The 21,986-nt window shown below is 49.0% G+C and overlaps 1 protein-coding gene across 1 annotated transcript in view; it reads right to left on the bottom strand.

Moving 5' to 3' along the window:
* Nucleotides 1–21,630, bottom strand: part of COL7A1 (collagen type VII alpha 1 chain) — a 117,202-nt gene extending 95,572 nt beyond the window's left edge. The window contains exons 1-11 of the mRNA XM_044451519.1: nucleotides 21,546–21,630; nucleotides 18,725–18,905; nucleotides 17,308–17,467; nucleotides 16,005–16,098; nucleotides 13,849–14,007; nucleotides 13,289–13,452; nucleotides 12,355–12,488; nucleotides 11,837–11,849; nucleotides 3,746–3,845; nucleotides 1,284–1,400; nucleotides 405–554 (exon numbers count right to left, since the gene is read on the bottom strand). Of these exons, the coding sequence (XP_044307454.1) occupies nucleotides 405–554; nucleotides 1,284–1,400; nucleotides 3,746–3,845; nucleotides 11,837–11,849; nucleotides 12,355–12,488; nucleotides 13,289–13,452; nucleotides 13,849–14,007; nucleotides 16,005–16,098; nucleotides 17,308–17,467; nucleotides 18,725–18,905; nucleotides 21,546–21,630 (1,357 nt within the window). The remainder of the gene's footprint in view (nucleotides 1–404; nucleotides 555–1,283; nucleotides 1,401–3,745; nucleotides 3,846–11,836; nucleotides 11,850–12,354; nucleotides 12,489–13,288; nucleotides 13,453–13,848; nucleotides 14,008–16,004; nucleotides 16,099–17,307; nucleotides 17,468–18,724; nucleotides 18,906–21,545) is intronic.
* Nucleotides 21,631–21,986: the final 356 nt, after the last annotated feature.

Here is a 21,986-nt window from a genome sequence, read left to right as displayed (position 1 = left end):
ATATTCAAATCTAAGCATAGTCCTGTTTCTCTAGCCAATAGTAAAAAAAGTTCCAAGTTTGATAGAAATATGTATCCTCCTTCACCTTCAGAGACAAGGTCAATCTGTCCATTTCTACACAGTCCAAAATCTTTTTTAAGATCAGTTCTTCAGTAGGTGGCTTTTCACTCCTCCAATGTTGGGCAAATACAATCCTTGCCGCAGCAATTACATGCAGAATCAGGTATATAGCTTGTTTATCAAAATTATCAGGAATAATGCCCACTAGAAAAACTTCAGGTGCTCCAATTTAAATATCTAATCTGAGCTGGACTGCAAGGAACCCCCAGAATTATCTAGACAAGTTCTTTGCCCACAGCCTAGTGTAGCAAGTAGCACCAGACATCCATCTGTTATGCACTCACCTGTCTGTGAGATGGTAACTGGCGTCGCCACCTCCTTGCCATCATACAAGGTGTAGAGGGTGATGTGATATTCCGTGCCCGGCTGCAGGCCTGTCAGAGTGTAGCTGTTCTCCTTGGTGGGCAGGGAAGCAGTCTTGGGGGAATCCACACCTGGGCAGCAGCAGAAGGAAGAACTGGGAAGTATGACATACACAAACACAATCCCTAACTCCAATCCTCAAGCTCAGTTGCTCTCAGTTGCTTATGTTTCCCAATCTTAAATTCAGTTTGTCTCAAACGTGGGGAGAATCTCTCATTTTAACTTCAGACTTCATAAGCATTTTTGAGCATATTTCTTAATTTTGGTCTTGTATACATATTTTATATGCACATTTTGGCAAGCAATTTTCTTAACATAATGCATTTTAATTTTATCTTCCTTAACTTGTACATTTTTGTATACACTTATTTTCTTCTTTATTGGAGAGCATCACTGAAAAACGGAGCATTCTACTCCAGAAGAGTGAATTCCAAATGAGAACTGAATTTTGGTTTGCATAGAGGTTCAGAAGTGCAAAATAAAATAAATCCATACCGAAATGAGAATTGGAGTATAAGCCCCATCATCCCCAGTGAGCACACTCCATGTGCTGACTGAGGATGACCAGTGCTGTAGTCCAACCCATTTGGAAAGCACAAGGCTGGGAAAGGTAGCTTTAGAGAAGAGGCGATCCTTAGACCATTGGCAGACACTCAGAGGCCTCATCCAAGAAACACCTTGTTTGGGAAAAGAAAAGGGAATCGCTTAGGACTTGCTCCCAGGAGGTCTGCAGCAGGAAGCCTCTCCAGCTAGCGCTGGCAGGCTCTTTTTCACGCACTGCCGCTGTCTGGCCAGCCTACCTGTCGCTTTTCTCCACTCCAGCCTATAGCCCCGGGCATTAGGAATGATGTTCCAAGCCACCTGGATAGAAGTTGGGTCAACACTGATGGTCCTCAAAATCTGTACGACGAGGGCTTCTAAAAAGAGCAAAGACAGACTGGACTCAGAAGAGATCTGTGTTATCCATAGAAAAGCCCAGTAAGGTAGTGATTAATTATTTGGCCTCCAAATATGCTTCAAATCTAAGTCTCTGACTAGAAGTTCATCAATGAAAAAACAAAACAGCCAAACAGCACTAAATTCCAGCAATATAGCAAATCCCAGTCTCTCCCCCAACACCCCTTTTAAGAAAAGTTCTAGCTAGACTTTGCACTTGAAATACCCAATATTGTCTTCAATATGCATACATTCCTATGGCTCACTCTTGTATTTTGCATTTCCCTCCCTCTTTTGAATAGGTGGCCAAGTGAGCTGGTGTTTGAACTAGAAATAGAATTGTACCCTGAACATGTCTACCAACTTTCATTCTGCTATCTCAGGGTTTAAATAAGCTAACACATTATAAACCAGCTTGCAGACAGAATGCTGAATGGGCCAGCAATGGAAGTATAGGTCTGACTTTGCTCAGCCCACACTGCTTTTAGCAGCAGCAGCAGCAACAACAACATACTGCCTCATGCACACACCAGTTCTCCTCCTGATGGATGCTCTGGGCCCTTCCACTTGGCCATAGAGCGGAGTAACAGTCACCAAGTAATCTGTGTTAGGTTGCAGTCCAGTCAACAGGAAAGAATTCTTGCTCGAATCAACATCAGTTTGCTGAATACCTTGACCTGTGGAAGCAGAGACCAACAATTAAAAAAACAAACCAACCCGGCAGCACTGAAATTCCCCTTGTAATTCAGAGAAGGGTAACTTGGGCCCCTCAGTCTTATTCCAAAAGTCTTCCCCATGCAATCAGTTCTGACCTCTAACAAGAGATGATCTGTTCCTTCCCCAACACCCTGTTGGGTAGGAAGGCAGAGGGAGAGGGAGAGAAACGTCGCAGAAGAGGAAAATGTTGGCTCGCCCACTTTTGGCTGTGACCAGGTGGCCACTGGTGGCTTCGCCCACGCCTGCCACTAGTAGGCACCCAATTACCCATGAGGGGACCTGGCTCTCAACAAACAACAGCTGCCTATCCCTGATATATGTGGCTAAGTTCACCAGGCGATCTCACAGGAGCTGCATGCATTAAAAGGGCGTGTGGATCATACACCCCTAACTTAGAGAGAAACATACAGAGCTGTCTTCTAAGCTAAGCTTCACAGGGTGTGTCCTAAGGCACAATGTTTGCACAGCTAGCGGAAGAGTATTTTACAGCCAACAGAACTCCCCATTTCAGCCTACCTGCAAAGTCACCATGCTGCACCTCACCCCGTCTTGAAGTCAATACCAAATAAAGTCATGACAATGCGAAGGAAGAAAGTGTTCCTTGGAACAAACTGGCCATTTTGTGCAATACTATCTCTCTCACTGTTCCCCCAAGAAGCTAAAGTTGAAATATGTGGATGCATTACATTTAGGCTGATCTTGGGCTCCCTCTGTCTGGCTAAGTGGCACGGTTAAACCTACTTCAGGTCAGAGGCCTTTGTGGCCGAACAGAGCGTGGTGCGCAGGCCTCCTGAGCGCAAATCCAAGTCTCTGTCAACGGTGCCACAATAGCGCTTGCGAGCACACGGAATGGCTGCAGTCAATGCATGGAATAAATGATGAGAGAACTGGAATTCGGTGGTGATACAACCGACTCTGCAAGTCGTGTCTGGATGATGCTTTAAATTTAGGGTGGCTGCACACGTGTGGCGAGTTTTCCAGGAGACGCCATGAAGACACAGTCAGGCTTCAGATATGACAGCGTTTAAGTACTGCTCTGTACATCTTGAGATAGGAATTATTCAAGATGCAGTTATGGCAAGATGGCAATGATGTTGAAACGTGAACACAGTAGTACTGGTGGATCCAGAGACTTTTTGTGGGGCGCTGTTACGAATCAACACATTTCCTACCAAACCCCTCCTCCTGCTGCATTTCTCCTCCTGCCAGAACCTTCAGGGAAAGCCTTCAAATGTACCTGTTCATTAAATAACTGCCTCCCCTTTCCTGATGACTGAAGCCCTGGTACTTCATAAGCCCTGTGAACCATTTGGAGAGTGAAAGTAACACTGAAATTCTGCAAGATCTCCAAACAGTTAAGGAGGGACTATGAGAAATACGAGATGTGCAGCACCCTTCTCCAAACTGCTACCCTCCGGATGTGTAGCATGGCAACTCCCATCAGCTTCTCCTAGCAATACTGCTGGCCACCCAGCACATCTGGAGAGCACCAGGTTGGGAAAGGCTGAACTTTGGCATGGTGATGGTTGAGCTGAACCACTAAGGCTACTGTGCTGGAGCTTCCTGATGCTGGAGCCCAGGGAGAAAAGGGGCAGTCCGGAAGCCTTACCTGAGAGGAGGGCCCACGTGATGCGGTACCCAGTTGCTCCACTCACGCCCCGCCAGGCCACCAGCATGCCCTGGGAGGAGATGTTCTGGGCAGACAGCTGCTGGACTCCTGCCAAACTCGCTGAGGACAGAGAAGGCCAAGGCCAACAGAGAGAAGTAGGGTCCTGTTACATTTGCCAGGTAACACACAATAAGCCGCCCTCCCGCAGAATTCAAAAGTTTAAATAGAATTGGGCAAGGGGAGTTTCCAGTATTTGCAACTAAACTAAACTATGTTGCACCAGTCCCTTGTACCTCTCAGAGGCTCCAGCGTGCACATGCGACGATACCAGATGGACAGGGGAAAGAGCGATACCCCTTAGCCCTCTGATCAGGAATGGATTTAGAGGCAAGCAACCCTGAGGCAGCCCAGCCTGGGGACTGCACTGGACTCAGGGGTGCCTGTCGCAGGTGAGCTCAGGCTGGCCCTCCAGGTATAACTGGACTGCAGCATCCCTCACTGTACTGGCTAAGGCTGATGGGAGTCACAGTCTAAAAACACCAGGGCATCCACAGTTGCCCCTCCTTGGGCAAGCTACTGAAATATCTGCTCAACAAGAAAGAATACAACTCATTCACATGACATGAATAAATATAGGTTAACATGTCTTAACATGCACCTTGCTGGTCATGTATGAGAGGAATCAATCCTGCTTGCAGATCATGCACTGAAGTAATGAAACGGTTGAGAAAACCAATTTAAAAATAAGGCATTAAAAAGTTGAAGAAATAGAGAGGGGTGCCAGCGATGCTTCTATATGTCCAGGGGTGAGCTTGCATCCAATGTTGATGGGTAAAGAGGATAATGCTAATGTATAGGAATGGGTCTTGCAAGACATAGGCAAAAAGTAAAGCTCAGGCGATTCAGTTTGAGCCCATGTTGCCTTCTCTTTGCAGATGATTTGAGAAACCTTCTCTATGAAGCTCTTGTGATCTCCTTATTAGGTACAGCTTGGCTTGACCTAGCAAATGCTGAAAGTTTTCCCATCTTCTCCACACACATGTCCTGGTATCCCAGGAAAAAAGATGGGGGTAATTATGAAGAAATTAGCATTTCAACTTTGACTCCCTAAAGGACTGGTAAAACCAGAACTGCTTTTCTGTTTTTTAAATCTCAATGGCCTCCTTTCATCACTTCCATTGGAAAGGCATCTGCCTGCCGGCAGCCACCCCTTCATCAACACAGATCTGTCTAAGCAAACCCAGTCACACACGTCACGACTTATTTTTAGAAGATTAAAAACCTTTTGTACATCTAATACTAGGTTGTATTCTTTGCTTGTTGCTTAAGAGTTCTATTAATTACTTTAAAAATAGAAAATAGGATGACAACAGCAAGAGTCTAGCATCCTAAAAATCTCCATAATGACTGGAAATCAAAACCCAGCCCTGAGGTGTCTAACTCGAAGCATGGACACTAGCAGTTCCTCAGCAGTAAAGCTGCAGCCCTGCACTTACTCACTTCGAAGGTCACCCCCCTGAACTCAGCCGGAGTTGCCTCTGAGTAAGAATGCACAGTACAGGACTGCACAGCCATCGCATCAGGTTAAGCCAACAATCCCCCAAACTCAGCGCTTCCTCTCAAACAGTGACCAGATGCAGATGCTTGAAGCAGAAAGTCAGAGAAAGAGAGAAAGCTACACAAAGTGGTAGCAGAATATATTGGCCTCTGCCGATGATTCTCCAAGGACCAACATTTATCAACACAAGCAATATCCTTGCCACTATCCCTTCATGCTACAAAGTCTACAAGTGCTGTCAGAGCCATTACCTCAAAATACGAGGATTTCCCTTGTGCGTTTGATTTCAATATTTAAGAGGCTTTTCAAGCCCCACCTTTGGCCCAAGCTAAAATCCTGGTACAGCCAGAAGATCTGTTCCTGCCTCACAACGATGACTTCATAGAGCAAAGAGTAGCCATTCACTGCAAATATCATTCACAGCCTGTGCACGGGCTGTGAGTATCTTAGCCTAGGCTAGTGAGGTGACGTTCAGGCTGGAATCCAGTTGTCTTGTGTTCACTGCACTTCTTTCCCATACTCAGCTGTGGCCAGGGACCAAACTGAGCCGAAATCAAGTCTGCAAATGCTCAGTAGCACCAGCAGCTTCTTTGTGCAAAGCACATAACGGTTTGCAAAAAGCATGGATTTTCTGTGCAAAATATGCAAAGCATGTAAGGCATTATGCAAAGCACACCAAGTATGCAAACCCCACAAGTCACATGTGTGGAAGCAGAACTCCTCTTGAACTGGCTTCCTGCTGAACGCTGCTGTGATCGCTTGGCACGAAGAGGACTTACGCCTGCGAGAAAGTGGGCCAGAGTCTGGGAAGCCAAGCTAAGGAACTCGGGTGGATTCCCACCTCCAGACCAGTTCCTTGCACATACCTAGCCTAGGCTATAAAATAAGTGAGTTCTCCTGATCATCCTGCACCTCGGTTCAAATGCACCTGAAGGCCATGATCGGGCTACGCGTTACTGACTAACTTTTAGTTCGGAATGCAGATGGCAAGCGCCAGAAACGCCCACACTCCAGACTGCAGCTCATATTCATTCCTCAGATTACCCAGAGGGACACACCTCTTTTCCTCAGTCACGAATTGTCTGGCAGTCTCCCAGTTTTTGCCAGGTTTCCCAGCCATTCCAAAAGGCTGAAATCCCAATATGCAACAGGCTGGTTCTATAAAAGAAGCCACAGCCTTGGGTAGACCAAATCCGAGCAGGGCTGTTAAGGATAGGGCGTCTGGGGAGGTACTCATGCATAGGACTTCCAGGAATCAGAGACAAATTGATGGCCTGGAGCAACAACAAAAGGGCTAAAATGCCTATTTTAAGTCTTCGTAACCAGCAGCAAGTGCTTTAAGCTAAAATAAGCTCATCTCTTGGGCCCCGTTCCTTTTGTCTTCAGTCCCACACACTGCTAGAACACAACCCCCAAGAGCATCTCCAAAACCGAATTCGGCACTGAAGCTGAAGAGGTTCAGCACCCCTGACATACGCTGAAAAGCTCGTCCAAACAGTTTGGTGTGAGCAGTGATTCCGATCTGGCACACCACTGCTAGAAAGGCCAGTCCTGACGCTTCTGATGAGTTACTCAAACAACCTCTTCACCCCTTACACAGAGCACTCAGCCTGGAAAGAGAAGGCTGGCTAAGTGCCAAGTGGTCATTACAGGTCATTAATCTGGAAGTAATGCTGCTCTCCCCAAACAAGTTCCATGCCAGGTCTACATTCCCTGAGAATAATTTTTCTCTTCCCATGTCTCCAGGCTTCGCTTGTGGTCAGCCAGACAAGGACTTACATGTTCGGCCACTGACTACAGCGGGTGCTATGGTCTGACGTGGGTGCAGGGGATACAGCGTGACCACATACTCGGTGTTGGGGCGAAGGTTGCTGAGCAAGAAGGATGTCGCACCGGCCCCAAGGTTCACCTCCTCAGCTTGAGCTTCACCTGAGAAGAGGAAAAAAGAACAATGAGAATTTCAGGGACAGACCTACCCAAAATATGAGAGGTACACTGGACCCCCAGGGAGCTTTTACATAAATAGCACCATTGGTTTGAAGGCACTCATTTTGGCATACAACTCCTATTATCCTTCACCACCGGCTATGCTGGCTAGGCGTGAGTGGGCTTGTAGGGAAAAAGGAACTGGGGGGCCATATATTGCCTACCCCTGCTGTAAGCAGCTCCTCTAATTTCTGAACATCTCTGGAAGGTACACTTCAAAGTCCTTAGTATTTCTTTTTGAATTCTTAATCTTGCAACCCAATGAACTGAGCCAGGTCAAGAAGCTAGGCAAGTCTAGAGACGGGAAATTAAAGAGATTCAATACTCCAGCTCAAGGCTGGGGAATGTCTGGCCCTCTAGATATTTCAGCCTGCAATTCCCATCAGCATTCATCCTCTTGTACTGGGCTCCTTTGCCTTCCCCTACCAGATATCCCTTATTCTGAAAGACCATCCCTTATTTTCACAGTGTTTAATACTTAAAAGAATACACACTCCAACTTCCTAATGCAACTGAGATGTTGACAGATGGACCCGTCAGCCTCTGTTGTCCTTCACCTGTTTCCAAATCTTGCAGAACTCAATCACTCCAGGCACAAACAACCGAGGATAAAAACTGGAAGTGTTTCAGGAGGAGGTCTTCACCAACAGCAGGGACCCCCTGCCTTTAAAGAATAGTGGGGATCAAATCAAGCTCCCACGCAGGCTTATGTGGGCCAAAAGTGGCAGTATTTGGGATCCTGCAGATCTGGGCCATGCAGAGCAAAACCGCAGCCCAGGCGGCAGCTGGCTTTGCTGAGCTCAGCAGCATCTGGGTGCCAGCATTTCCTTACTGGGGGAGGCACTGCCATGGCAGCAGGTGTGGCCCCGCTCTGGGTGAGGCTCTGGGAAGGACGCCAGGGCTCTGAGCACCGGGATGGCTGCAGGCTGGGGAGGGGCAGCTCCAGGTGCGGCTCCCAACATGCACAACAGCCTCATTGGAAAAAGCCTTCCACCAGCATCAGCTCCCGCTACACCAAGGCTGGACTTGGCTCCATGCCGAGGCTGCTGCAGCCTTCAGTTGGTGCAGCTGCCCGCAGACCCAGACTCCGCAGGCTGGCACAAGCGACTCCCGCCTTCCTCAGCCCGATGCCCCTTGGCTGTCTGGGGCCTATCGGTGGAAGCTGCAGGCCAACACATCTGAAGGGCCTCAAGTTGGGCTCCGTCCCCTGCCCTAAGTCTTCTTCTCAAAACTGCCCCATGAAACAGTGCGACACAAGCTCCCTTCGACAAATGAAGCACGGGCCTGTGATTGGGTGAAGGCCAGCAGGGCTGAGCATCTCTTGCACAGGCTGCGATCGCCCTGCTGCTGAAGGACACAGCCTCTGTCATCACTGGAGCCTTGGCAGCTGAGGAAAGCCTCGTAGTTTGTATAAATTATAAATTTATATAACGCTACCTTGAGACTGTAGTATTAGGCAGCATATAATGAAAATATCAATCAATCAATCAGTCAGTCAATCAATTAGGAGACATTTCTAGGGCTTGCCCACCAAAGTTACTTTCCTGTCTCTCGGGCTTTCCTTGCGACAAACGACTAGTTGCCTTCCACCAGTTGCAGGCAAATGATGGCCCTGACGGCCCTCCTTGTGTTCCGACCTACACAGCTCTTATGAGCTCTGACCAGCATAACCGATGGCAAGAGATATTAGGAGATCTGGGCCACAAGTTGCCTGCCACTGCCTTATACAATACGGCCACTGGCTACAACCCGCAACTCTTCCCTGTACTTCTTGAACTCATTCCTTTAGCTGTAGGATGGGCCAGGCCTTCCAGAGGTTTTGTCCTATAATTCCCATGGTCCCTCCCCACTGGCTACATTGGCCAGGGCTGGCAAGAGTTGTAGGCCAAAGCATCTGAGGGCTCACAAGGTGAAACAGCCCCATTGAATTAAAACAGATGTGTGGCAGATGTGAGGTCATTGCACCCATTTCACCAGCTTCCACCTGTGGGACAAGGATGTGAAATGGGAAAACACCCCATGCATCTGTTGGAAAGAAACATGGCGAGGAGGCAAAGGGAGAGGACATGGACTGGAAGCAGCCATGTCTTTAATGCAGCCTCCCACAAGATGGAGAATCCTTTGGACTAATCTGCTTGGAGAGTCCTTCGGAATGTCAGTTAAACAAATTAATAGGCATTTGGCTGGTTGCTTTGGCCTACAACTCCCATCAGCCCTCGCTAGCATGGCCGGTGGTCAGTTGGGAGTGATAGGAGTTGTGATCCAAAGCAGCTGTAGAATGTCAGATTGGGAAAGGCTGATTGAAGGGAACATGAAACCTGTTTACCTCTCTGCCTTTTGGCAACAGGAAACTTGGCCCTTAAAAGCCCCAATTCTTTTGTGGTTAGGCAAGACCGCAGTTGCTGGGCACAGACTGAGAGAATAAGGGAGATCTGGTGCAGCGCATCTTTTTTGCCAGCAGCAATCCCAAATTGCCCAAATATTTTAAAGAGAGAACCCCTCAATGGAACTGTCTCTTCCTTCAGAGCAGAGCTCACTTGCACTCTGCCTGCATGGTGGAACTGAGGCGATGCCACAGGCCAGAGGGTCATAACCAGAGGTCAGCCTTCCCCAACCTGACGCTCTCCTCCCGTGCCTCCACATGACCACATGATCCCTCCATTTCAGGTGTGAGGAGGCTCTCCCCGCCCAGTAGTTTTGGTTCCTGGAGGGCCATCTCTGCCACGCTCTTCACTAACCTCTGGCCACATACGTCAGCCTGTAGCCCTGTATAGCATCCAGACCAGCAGTCCAGGAGAGTCTAAGGAAAGTTGGCCCTGCTTCCAACACCCGAAAATTTGTCACTCCAGACAGGGTCTCTGTAAGAACAGCCAGAAAGAGGGGAGAGAAAGGGTGGGAGAAGATTCATTGTGCAGCCCTTCCTCTGGGACTGAAACGCGTTGTGCCTCCTGGCTCAAGTCACCACATTGTGGCAAGAGAAGGTTTAAAACTTGTTGAATCAAGCATGTCCCTAGCAGTGAGCTATTCTGGGACACCAACAGCCGGGGTGGGTGACCTGGTGACCTCCAGGTAAGTCCTGGACAGCATGACCATTGCTCAGAGTTTGTGGACGTTGCAGTGCAAGACAGCCAGAAGCATCAGGTTGCCCACCCCTGCCAAAAGTCAACATGCAACGGTATGACATGGACCTTAGCTGGGTGGATTTCATAGCCAATGGTTTTCAGATGTGTTTTGCAGGCCAGGAACCCGCAAAACCCACATTTAACTCCAACAGGTAGGGAGTTTGTAGGACCCACCAAGAGGACATCACAAATTCTATCAGTTCCCTCCATGTCCTTGCCAAACAACTCCCAGATCACAATGGTAATGTATTTAAAAAATATATTCCACCCCTCAAAAATATATACTGTCAGAACTGCTAATAGTCAATAAACAGCAATTAAAATAAAACACACATGACATAATACTGGCAAAATTCACACATACATGGACAGCATGAACCTGCTGCAAAACCACATACAGACTGCAGTCTTATGCCGTTTATCTGGGAATAAGTCCCATGAAGCTCAGCAGGGTTCACTTCTGAGGAGACCTAAGAAATACTCTTCTCCAGCCTGTCTCTCTCCATTGGCTCTGCATCTACAGCTGTCAACCGAAGTCCTAGGCCAGACCTTGGAAGGACGAAGGTTGAAAATGGCTGCATGGTAAGACTGGAGAGTCAACAAAATGTTTTAAAAGGCCCAGTAATTATGAAGAGCTTGTAGACCAGCTTCTCCTAACCTGGTGCCCCCTGTGATGTATGGTTTTCACCTCCTATCACTTCCAGATGTGAAATGCACTCCAACACATCTGGAGGACATAAGTTTGGAAAAGACTGTCTTAGCTGGTCATTAAAAAGACCTAAAAGTAGACATGAGGTAAGTCTCTTGAAGGAAGAATATTCCACAGATGGGGAGGTACAGCCCCAAAGGAGCTCTTACCAGTTGCCTCTGCTAACTTCAGAAGGTGGAAAGCTCCCTGAGAAGGCTGCCTGAGAGTAACCTCAATGCACAGGTGAGGCGCATGTGCGAAAAGGCAGTCCTGCATGCATCAGGCCCTAAGCCATATACGGCTTTCAGGACCGGCAACAGCACTCTGAATGTTGACTAGAAATGGGCCAGTCGCCAAAGCTGCTGTTCAAAACAGGTAGGATGTGTTCCTTTCAGCGAGTCCCAGCGAGCTGCCTAGCAGCTGAGTTCTGAACTGGCTGCCTGAGGAAAAATATTTGTGAAGGGCGTGGTATATGCTTCATAATAAACACATTAAATAACTGAAAACTTCAAAGTCAGGCCCACACATAATGCATTCAGGTACCTGATCTGGAGGTTATCAGGAGGCAGGTAGCAGTGGCCAGGCAATCTCAGTGCAGGAGGGGCACAGCTCCACCTGAGTCCTGGCTAGAGAAGGTGAGAGCCCACAAGGGCTACCTGGGCCCCCAGCAGTAGATCAGCACCGATGGAGGATCTCAGGCCACCAGCTTCTCCATTAATGACGACGCCCTCGGTTACCAACCCTTCCTTTCTGTTTTTGCCTGAATGTCCCGCAATGAAGCCATCAACTTTGCAGCCCAAGCAGCACTCGCTGAACTTCTGGCCGCAGCAGTCGATCAAACTGTGGCTGGGTCTAACCGTGGATACCAGTGCCTATCATAGGTAGCATCCAAGGCTAGACTCATTAAGTCCTATTCATTTCAATGGGTCTACTCCAAGGAGCAGTAACAGTGGATGCAGCCCAGTGTTGTTGCGGAAAGCATTTTCATACTTGAAAAAACATGTCTCCCCTCTGTAGACTGTTGCATGCAACTGACCCTATGCCTGTATCTGATACACAGGCAAACTCAGCCTTTCCCCATCTGATGTTAGATACCATCCAGATGTGTCAGATGACAAATCATATCAGCCTTACACAGCATGAGAGCTGCAGCCCAACACGGTGGGAGAGTCTCAGGTGGAAGAATCTCTCAAGCCTCAGGAAGTCTCAGGGATGTCACAGGATACTAGTGGTGGTCAGAAGGAGGTTTTATTACTCACGGGTGCGTCCTCTGCCAGAAACAGAGTCTCCGATTCTGTTGGCATACTGGGCAATAATGGTGACCTGGTAATCCGTCCCTGCCCTCAAGCCGCGTAGCACAGTGCTCGTCTCGCCAGCTCCCAAGCTCACCTGTCCAATAGCGAAAACAGACCCCTTGTTCCACACAACAGTATTATTCCCCTTGTCATGTATTGCTTCCCAGTCCGCGTGGCCACAGCGCTTATCCATCTTGCTGCGCACACACGAGGGAGGAAGCGAGGTCCAGCACTGGCCTTCTGCCAGGTGGGGACCTACCTGTGGGCTAAAGGTGCTTCCGAGAAGGAAATCCCTGAAGTGGTTCTTAATGCCAAAACAGTCAAGAGGATGAAGGGGCCACTCCACTTTTAACCAGAGCAACAGGGACTGGACTGAACTGCTCCTCCCCAGCCAAACTGTTTTTGTAATCTAACTCCCAACACCCTCCTCTCTGATAATAGCTCCAGGGGGGATAATATAGGCACAGTAAAAGCAGTTATTTTGTTTCACTTTCTCTTGGCCCCTTCCGACCCCCCTCTGTGGAGTTAACTGGGGCTATCTGGGTCAGGCAAGCAGTGTCCGGGAAAGTATTAAACACACCCCTCTCCCTGCGCTCCTCACATCCTATCATAGTTCCTTTTGGGTCCTAAAACTCCCAGCCTTCCCCAGCCAACATGGGGGGATCACTTGCCAGGAGTCGTGGAAATGGGCCAAATGACAGAGGAGTGATGCCTGAGGATTGTTTCCATTTTGGAAAACAAAACCTAAATGGAAACTAAAATTGGGTGGCCCTGGAGCTGCGTCCTCACCGCCCCTGCAGGCAGTCAAAGGCCCGCCGGCTGCCCACTGCAATCCTCGGCACGGAACCCAGCAGGGCTTACTTTCAAGTCAACGTGCACCGTGGAAGGGCTCACCTCCTGCAGCTCTGCGGTTATTTGCTGCCCCAGGCCCGTGAGAGGCACGTACTGCACCTTGTAGCCTGTGACCGGGCCACCGGCAGCGTTCCAGCGGATCCTCAGCATGTCTGTTCCCTGCTCCACGAAGACCAGGTTTGAGGGACCCTCGTACGCCTGAATGCCTTGAAGGGGAAAACAGGACAAACAGCAAATCAGCCTCTCTGCAGGCTGAGGCCGCTCGGCACCGGCACCGGCACAGGAGGTGCGGAGGGCAAAGGCCAAGCATTTCAAGAGCAACTTGTCCCCTATGGGCACAGAAGGAGCTGTCGGAAAAGCAGCATGACTGAACGCCACCCACCCACGGGGTGGGGTTAAACCGGCACTGAGCTCAGGTCAGCAGGCCTGCTGGAGGGCTGGCTTGGTTAGACCAGGAGCTTCCTCCAGGATCGCTTATGTGTCTCTGGGGAAAGAGGCCAGAGGAGGGGCATGCCGTCCTCCTCTTGCAGCTGCCTGAGCAAGAGCCTCTGACCCTGAACAGCACCTTCATCTGTGTGTCAGCAGCCAACCCGAGCCTTTACCTGCTGTCTGCAGGATGCCCCCGGTGCTGGAGCACACCTTCCGTGACACCAGCGGCAGCAGGGTGGCCAAAATTTTAAAATCACTGACATAGAAGGAATAATCTTCCGTGGGCGTGGAGGCCACTCTGTCTATCTCCTTGCGGTCTGCATTTTTGACACCTGAGTGGGGAAAAGAGAAGCGGTGAACATTTTCATCTCATTCCCTTCCTCAAGCAAAACGCTGGATTTCCCCCCTTGTTAGAGCTTTTCCACAGACATTTTGTGGCCCCTCTGTTCTCAGTTCTAGGCGTGAATGGATTTTAGCCAGTGGCTTAAGGCAAATCATGCCAAAGCCATCCAGTTGTCACAACACAGCAACCAGCTGGATGACTTTAAAAGAGGTTTGACAAATTCACCACAGATAAGGCTATCAGTAGGCACTAGTTCTGTTGACTAAATGGTTCCTCCATTATCAGAGACAGTATGCTTAGGTCCTGGTGGAATATCCCTTGTGGGCTTTCTGTGGCCGCTGTAAGAACCTAATTTTGGGCAGACAGGCCTTTTGTGAGATCCAGCAGGGCTCCCCATGAGAACAGAGGGGATGCTTCCAGAGAAAGGGGTCCTGGCACTAACGGTCAGAAGGGACTGAGCGCAGCTCTTATCTTTTGTCTTACGGGTTGTTCAGTAGTAAGAAGAAGATGGAAGAAGTAGTGTGAAAATACAGGAGCGGTATAAAAGGATGCTGTCTTCTGGATCACCACACACCCCAAATAAAATTGCAAGAACAAGGCAGCACAAAGTTTCAGAGAGAGGCTGGCAGGCAAAGCTTGGCCAGTTGGCCTCTCACGGGGCTTTCCCTACCATCCTGTTTTAATGCTGCTTCTTTGTTTCCATTATCTTTTCTTACTCATAAGCTGTTTTAAGGGGATTTTCCTTCTGAAAGGCAGGCTAGAATTGAAAAGGGCTAACGGACGAGTAAATGTCCTGAGGAGCCTGTTGTGAGGGACAGCTGCAGGGGACACTCGCCGTCCACCAAGCGTCGTGCTGATCCCTGTCCCGGCTGCTGCTAATCCAAACCGGCTAGCGGTCCAGTGCGGCAGCACGGCAACTCTGGCACAAAACCAGCAGTGGCGGTGCCAGGCTCTCGTGCTGATTGTTACTCCTGCTGGACCACTTCAGAAGTCTTGTTAAGGAAGAGACCCCCAGGACCCAAATCCAGGCAACCCGGGGTCACATTTAGCCCCTTAGGATTCTCCGTAGTGCTGTGCCCTCCGCTGGCTCCATCCCCTTCTTCCACACTACTGTTTGCTCGGTGGTTTCCCAGCAGTTGTACAGTTTCCCCCCCCCCCCCCGCCCTTTCTAAAAGGTGTCGGTGTCTCCCCTAAGGCTTAGTTACTTCTGCAAGATCTGTAAGCCAAAGTATGCTGGCATTCTGGGTGTTTCTGGACCCTTTCGCTTTTGGCCGTGCGGCTCTTGCCTTCAGCCTGGGCCTCCACTGGCATGTGGTCCCCACGAGTGTCACTGAAATGGAACTTGGACACTGGGATGAAAGAGGTTCTCAACCTGGTTGTAAATGAAACTTTGATAAAGTGATTATGGATTGTTTCTGTCACGATATGCATATGCACAAGCATATGCTGTGCAGTTGAGCAGGCCTTCATTTTCACCTGGACACTTCCACAGCTTCATCTCGTGCACAAGCAAAACTCTGCGAGGGTTGCGGATTTCTTGGATTAACCCATCTTGGAAGCCCCTCCCATGCCTGAGAAGTTCCTGCTCTCCACCAAGCTCTTAGGAGGCAAACAGGAGTTGCTGTGGCCATTCATCAGTGCCACTCAGACAGACCCTCATGGACCCTCCCTGCTTCTTCTTAATACTGAACTGGCAGCAGGATGAAGGAGGAGGTGGCGGGTCCAGGGACGGAGGGAAGAGACGGCTGCTGCTGCTTTCAGGCCTGCCTCATTCTCAGAAGAGTCCAGATGTCGTCACCTGCCACTGGCTACCCTCCCATGTCTTCCCATCACTTCTTCCATCTTTTGTCTTCCCATTCAAAACGTGCTCAAAATGTGGCACTACGCCTTTCTGTCGGTAGCACCCAGTATGAGGGACAGATGGAAGGAGACGGCCCCAAAACACTGTCCCCGATGGGTCCCAGTCACAAAGCAAGGGCCACCTACCCACAGCGAAGACTTTAATGCCTTGACTCTTCAGCCTCAAGGCGGCCTGCTCGACCTCATCCTGAGACTTTCCATCTGTAATGAGGATACAGATCTGGGAAACAGAAGAGAAAGTAGTCAGTCATGGAGGTAACCAAGCAACAAGCCCCAGTTCAGTCCCTCTTTCTGAATTTACAGTGTCGCAAAGGTTTTGTATCTCTGTCCTGATAAGGCGGCATGGTGGGCACAGTTACATTGGGTGAGGGGCCGTGCGCCAGAGATATCAACCATCTGCCTCAGCCTTTCGCTGTGTTGGAAGAGAAGTTCCTCCTGGGAGGATGACTCCATAGCGTTGTAGACATAACACTTTATCCCTGCCCCGAAGGAAAGTGAGGAGGCTTGCAGGCTGGGCTGAGGAACCCAGCAGGCCAGAATTGGCCTTATATCCTTATTTCCAAGAGGCAGAGAGTGGAAGCTGAGATAAAGGAGTGAGCAAGGGAGGTGCTGGATATGGAATCTATTTTCTGTACTGCTGTAAGAGAAGTACATTTACCATCTGCAGAGAGCCTTCTCTGTGGTGGCCCCCTGACTTCGGATTGGAATGCCCTCCCATAGAATGTATGCCTGGCAGCAACACTGTGCTCATGTCAGCATCAAGTTAAACCCTTTCTATTTACACAGGCATGTTATGGTTGTGAGCCGCCCAGAGGTGCTGTGGCACAGTTTAAATAAATAAATCTTTTCCAAATGGCTGAAATCATTTTATACCTCTTGCTTTTACAGTGTGATCTGGCTTCAGATTGTAGGTTGTTTTTATGGGATTAGTTTTAGGTTATGTTATGTTTATCGTCCTGAAATCCTATTTTGGGGGGAATGAGCTTTTATAGTTTTTAAAGTTTATAACTTTTAAAATCAATAAATGGGTAAATGAATTTGACTTATTCTAAGGGGGGCACAACAAATTTTCATAAAAAGTAGGCGATACTTCTACTGCAAAGCACCCCACAGCCCTCTGCAGAATTGCACATTACAGACCCAACAGCTCCAATCGTCTTATTTCTTAAATTTGGTACACCAACCACACTGTTTTTTCCTGGCCTTGCCTACCTTAGCCAGACAGAGGCTGAAGCAGGACAGATTCAGGAGTCCCTCTCTCTCTCTCTCTCTGAGTCATTATGCCTGCTTCAAAACATGTGTTCTTCAAAGTTGCTACTGCCCAACAGAGGCTGTCCTAATTGAGGATTCCCATAAGTGAGTGGCCCTAATGCTTTGTCAACTTCCTTTCCTCTCTGTCACCTAACAGAAGAGGATGCTTCCTCAGTACCTTTGGAACGTTGGGCCGGATCTGACCAACTCCGAAGAAGTTATCTGCCACGTAACGAAGACCTGCGCCTGTGCGCGTGTTCCCAGTCTTGTAGGCCATCTCGCGAACAGCCCTCATCACCTCTGTTCCATTGAGGAACCTGGAGAACGTGAACTCAGTCCTGGAATCAAGCGGAAGTTCAAGGTAAGGAGAGGCAGGAGCAGAACACATGATGCAACATGGCGTTGTGGAGCCGGGCCTCGGAGTGGATGCCCATGTCCTCCGCCCCCCCCGCCCCAGATTCCCTGCTCCTCCCGAGCCAAGGGCACTGATTTTCCCCAGCACCCATCTGCTGTTCCCTGCTGAACCACCAAGTTCCCTGGGGTGGCTTGGTCTTGGATGGGCAGGCAAGAACCAGGAGCTTTACGAACAGTCAGCTCCTGGAATAGGTGGATCCCGCAAGAGCCAGGCTGTTCAACACAGGCGCCTGCATTTCTGGACTCGCCTTGGGGATATGGCTCTGGGGGCTCTCGTGATGTGCTTCTAGGTTGCAAAATTTAACAGTACAACTCCAGCAGTGTGCCTAGAGGATTACTTCCTCATAGCCCGTGATTCACCACATCATTTTTCAAAGAAAGGCCAAGTCCCAGTAGAGCTCTTATGGAGATTTTTTGTGTTATAAATAGAATTACTGGCTGTCCAGGAAAGCAAATGGAGATAATGCTGTGAATGCAGTTTTCTTTTTTGTCTCAAGGGAGTTTGAAAATAAAGCAAAAAATGCATGCAGTCCAACTCCCTTTTTTGTCCAGTTTGTGGAGCTCAAGAAGCTCCTCCAAGGCCAAGCAGCAAGCCAGCTCCTCACAGAAGGGGCACTGTCTGTTTTCTTTCTTCTGGGCACCACAGCACACATTTCTTTGCCTCATATTCCAAGAATGCAGAGAGCTTTTGTCACTTATTCCATGGTGGCATTAAACTCAGGAGACGCAAGCTGTAGGCCTCACTCTGCCATTACCTTCCCCGCTGACTCTGACCTGGACACTGTGTCTTGGCCTAACCTACCTCACAGGACTCTTGTGAGGATAATAGAAAGCAGGAGGATCAGGTACTACCTTGGGTTCCTTGGAGGAAAGGCTGGATATACAGGTAACAAATAGCTTAATATTTCCAAAGTCATATTATAGCAACTGAAAGCTTTGAAGGCTGAGGACCGCAGAAGGGTCTTGCTGCTCCAGAAGCAACCTGCTTTCAGTGATGGCCAGCAATGAAAATCTGCATGCGGTACACAAAAACAAGCCTCCCCTGTGGACTGTCCCCAGCATCTGGTTCTCAGTGATATAGTGCCTTTGAGCATGGAGGTTCCATTTACTGATCATAGTCACAGGTAGATGTCTCCCCTGAGACTCTGACTAAAGTTGGAGGCTGAGGGGTCAAGACTCACCTGGGTTCATCACTGTACTGCACGGCTCCGAAGCGGACTCCATTCTCACTCACCACGTTGACAAAAGGAACCACCAACCCCTCCATGAAGGATCGGACCATGCGGAAGTTGTTCCTTCCAATGCTGGATGATCCATCCACCAGAAACACAATATCCGCCAAGTACACATTGGTGCAGATCACTGCAAAGCAACAGCCAACAGCTCAGAAGGACTCCTCTCCGTCACCGCAGCTTGGCATGCAGCCGCACAACGGACCCAGAAGCTGGGTTTGGCCCGCGTCCTCTTCAGTGCAGGTGAAAAGCCCTTCCCAGAGACCCTTTTCTGGAGAAGGCACTGCATCTTCTGGTATCACATTCCTCGCTGTCACTTACAGCTGCTCACAGAGGAGATGGGAATACCTGAGCATGTCAGTCAGGTGTCCTTTCTGCTGGGAGCTACTTATTCACACCACATTCCTTGGAAGTGAAGTCATCTGAAAGAACCGGCTTGGGGCGCCAGCTCCCACAGGGGCTGGCAGAACCATTTCTGTCTGAATGAGTCTATGGGCTCTTTCCTCCTCACACATCCAGTCCCTAATTTGACCTGGGGATTCTCAAGCCACCATCCCAGACCAGAGGTGCTGGTGGTGGGGAGATGCCTAGGCCTGGCTTAATAGTGGCACCTTTACCAGGCTATGCAGAAGGCGAAAAGCAGAAGACGGCAGGGCAGCCTTCCCAAGCTGGCCTGTCCAGGTGTGTTGGTCTGCACTTCTCTGCACGCCCCTGCCTGGGACATGCTGGGAGTTCTGGTCCAACACATCTGGAGGGGTCCAAGCTGGGGGACATTGGTGCAGAACCACGTGAACTGAGCTATTCAGAAGAAGAGTTATATTCTCCAAGAGAAAGACCACAGTAAACCCATTGCTGCTTCCCTCCAAATAGTGTGTCAGAGACAAAATCACTGAGTGGAGACCTACATTTTAGAAGTGGGAGACGGTCTAATTTGCACATTAAGAAGTGGTTTTCTCCCAGTGCCAGGTGCTATGGAGATGGGCAGGCCTGTCTCCAAAACCTCAGGTCCCTCGTGTATTTATTACATGGAGAAAGCAATCCTCACCACTTCAGAGGGGCAACACTGAATTTTCACAAGAAGGGAAAATGAACCGATCTGTGGGCTTCTTCACTATGGATAGTGGCAGGCAGTGGACTCATCAATACAAAGGGGACATGGGAGGAAACACAAGCAACAGCAAAGAATGGGAGTCCAGAAGTACACAACCAGTTGTGCCATTAGACAAGTGAGGCAGCCAGCTCAAAAACAGAGTCGCAAGGCAACTTAAAATGAAGTTAAAACACACACAATTTAAAACAGCTACAACCCTTAAAACACAACTAAAACATCAGTGATGGCCATAAAGAATTCAAGTGGTGACTTACCAGTCCATCATATGCCATTAAAAGCCTAGGAATTTGTGACAGTAAACCACATGGGTATATTGTGCATAGCAGGCTGTATAGAAATACTTCAGAACAAATGAACAAGCAGCCAGTCCAGTTAGATTCTGTATATGGATTGTGCAGGGGAAGCCATCTTGCCCTTTATTTCAGGCAGCAAAATGCTTTTGGGCAGCCCTGGCCACGTATACTTGTGTGCCGTGCTTCAGTCTGGAAGCATCAGACCAGAGAAAGAATTTAACAAATAGAGTGGTAGCGGGAAAGACAAGAACTACTCTGGTTCTTCTTCAGCCAAAGACCGACAGCCAGCCACCACTAAGCAAAGTCAGAATTCTACGTATTAAGCCACAGTTGGGCCTTAAAACAAGTTATCTGTTATACTGTGGGATGGGGAACCCCAGCGTAGATTGCCAGTTCTCCCTTTCTCACCCTTCATGGCTGCCAGGAAACTGACTCAGAACTCCTTGTGAAGTGGGTATCTCATACCAGAAGGAATCATAATCCAATGTAAGGAAGGTCCTTCTAGAGCAGAGGGTTGTGAGAAATGCAGCTTTTCATCCTCCGTGGTCATCCTGGGACCTGGGAAAGTTTCTGGGACTTTCACATAGGCAGACTCTAGTGCTAGGCTATCCATCTGTTGACCTGCCACCACAAATGGCAGGTGAAACAGCTGACTGGTTCACACCACCACAAGTATTGCAAGGTGTGCTTTTTTCCTACTTGCATTCTGGTGTGTGGATGGGGTAGGGACAACTCAGTTGAACAACCGTTTTAAAAAATCAGCCAGTGAAATATCCTGCAACACTGGACACATTAAGGTGCATTCCACTGAGTTAGACTAGTTAAATATCTGGGAAGGGAAACATACCTGAGTCCTGGAGTACCAGCTTTCCTTGAAAAAGGTACAAGGTTCAATTCCTGGCATCAGTAGGGATGGGAAGGGCCCTTGTCTGAAACCCTTGAAAGCCAATTAGTGTAGAAGTGCTAAGCTGTAAAGAAGCCTTCTACAACCTTCTGTGTTCCAGATGACTGGAACATCAACTCCCATCAGGCCCAGACAGAAAACATGGGAGTTGCACTCCAACAGTCAGAAAACCTGGGAATTGCACTCCAAAATATTGGGGGGGGGGCACCTTGTTGAGCAAGACTGCTGTAGACTACGGTAGTGGAAACAGTACTGAAATAGAAGGACCAGTCATCTGACTTAGCATAAACCGGTTTCTTGCTTTTGTGTGGATGTCAGCATCTCTCCAAGGTCTCCAGAAAAGAGATTTTCAAGCTCTGCTCTCCATGAAGCCAGGGACTGACCCCAGTCCTCGCACCTGTGAAGCAGGCTTTGTGAACTACCGGCCATCCCACAAAATTACGTCAGTGAGAATCCACCTACCTCTCTCCCTTTTCTGAGCCATAACTTGTGCTGAAGCAAAGAGTGTGGCATGAAGCGCGGTGAGGAACAGCATCTTCCCCCTCATTGTGGGAGTCTACAAGAGAGAAGAAGAGAACGATGCTGACCCAGCTCCGGCCAAGGAAGACAAGAACTTTGTGAGAAGACCACTTGCAAGTTGCTGCGGAACTGCTCAGCCCGTGGCCACAGTGGGGTCAAAAGTGAACGGCACCATGATGTCCAGCGAATCAATATACTGGTTGGCAGAGCGGTGCTTCCACAACCTCTGCTTCTGGCGTCCTCCAGATATTTTGGACTACAACACCTGTCAGTCCCAGTCAGTCTGGCGAGAGACGATAGGAGCTATAGTACAAAACATCTGGAGAACATTTCGTTGGGGACAGTTGCTCTGCACTTAGATTATTAATTAAAGAAGGTGGGAAA

Source organism: Varanus komodoensis, unplaced genomic scaffold (genome assembly GCF_004798865.1).
Source record: "Varanus komodoensis strain SLA01 unplaced genomic scaffold, ASM479886v1 scaffold6_2, whole genome shotgun sequence".
NCBI classification, from domain to species: Eukaryota; Metazoa; Chordata; class Lepidosauria; order Squamata; family Varanidae; genus Varanus; species Varanus komodoensis.
Note: the sequence above shows the minus strand (reverse complement) of the source record. Positions and strands in the feature narration are given on the sequence as shown.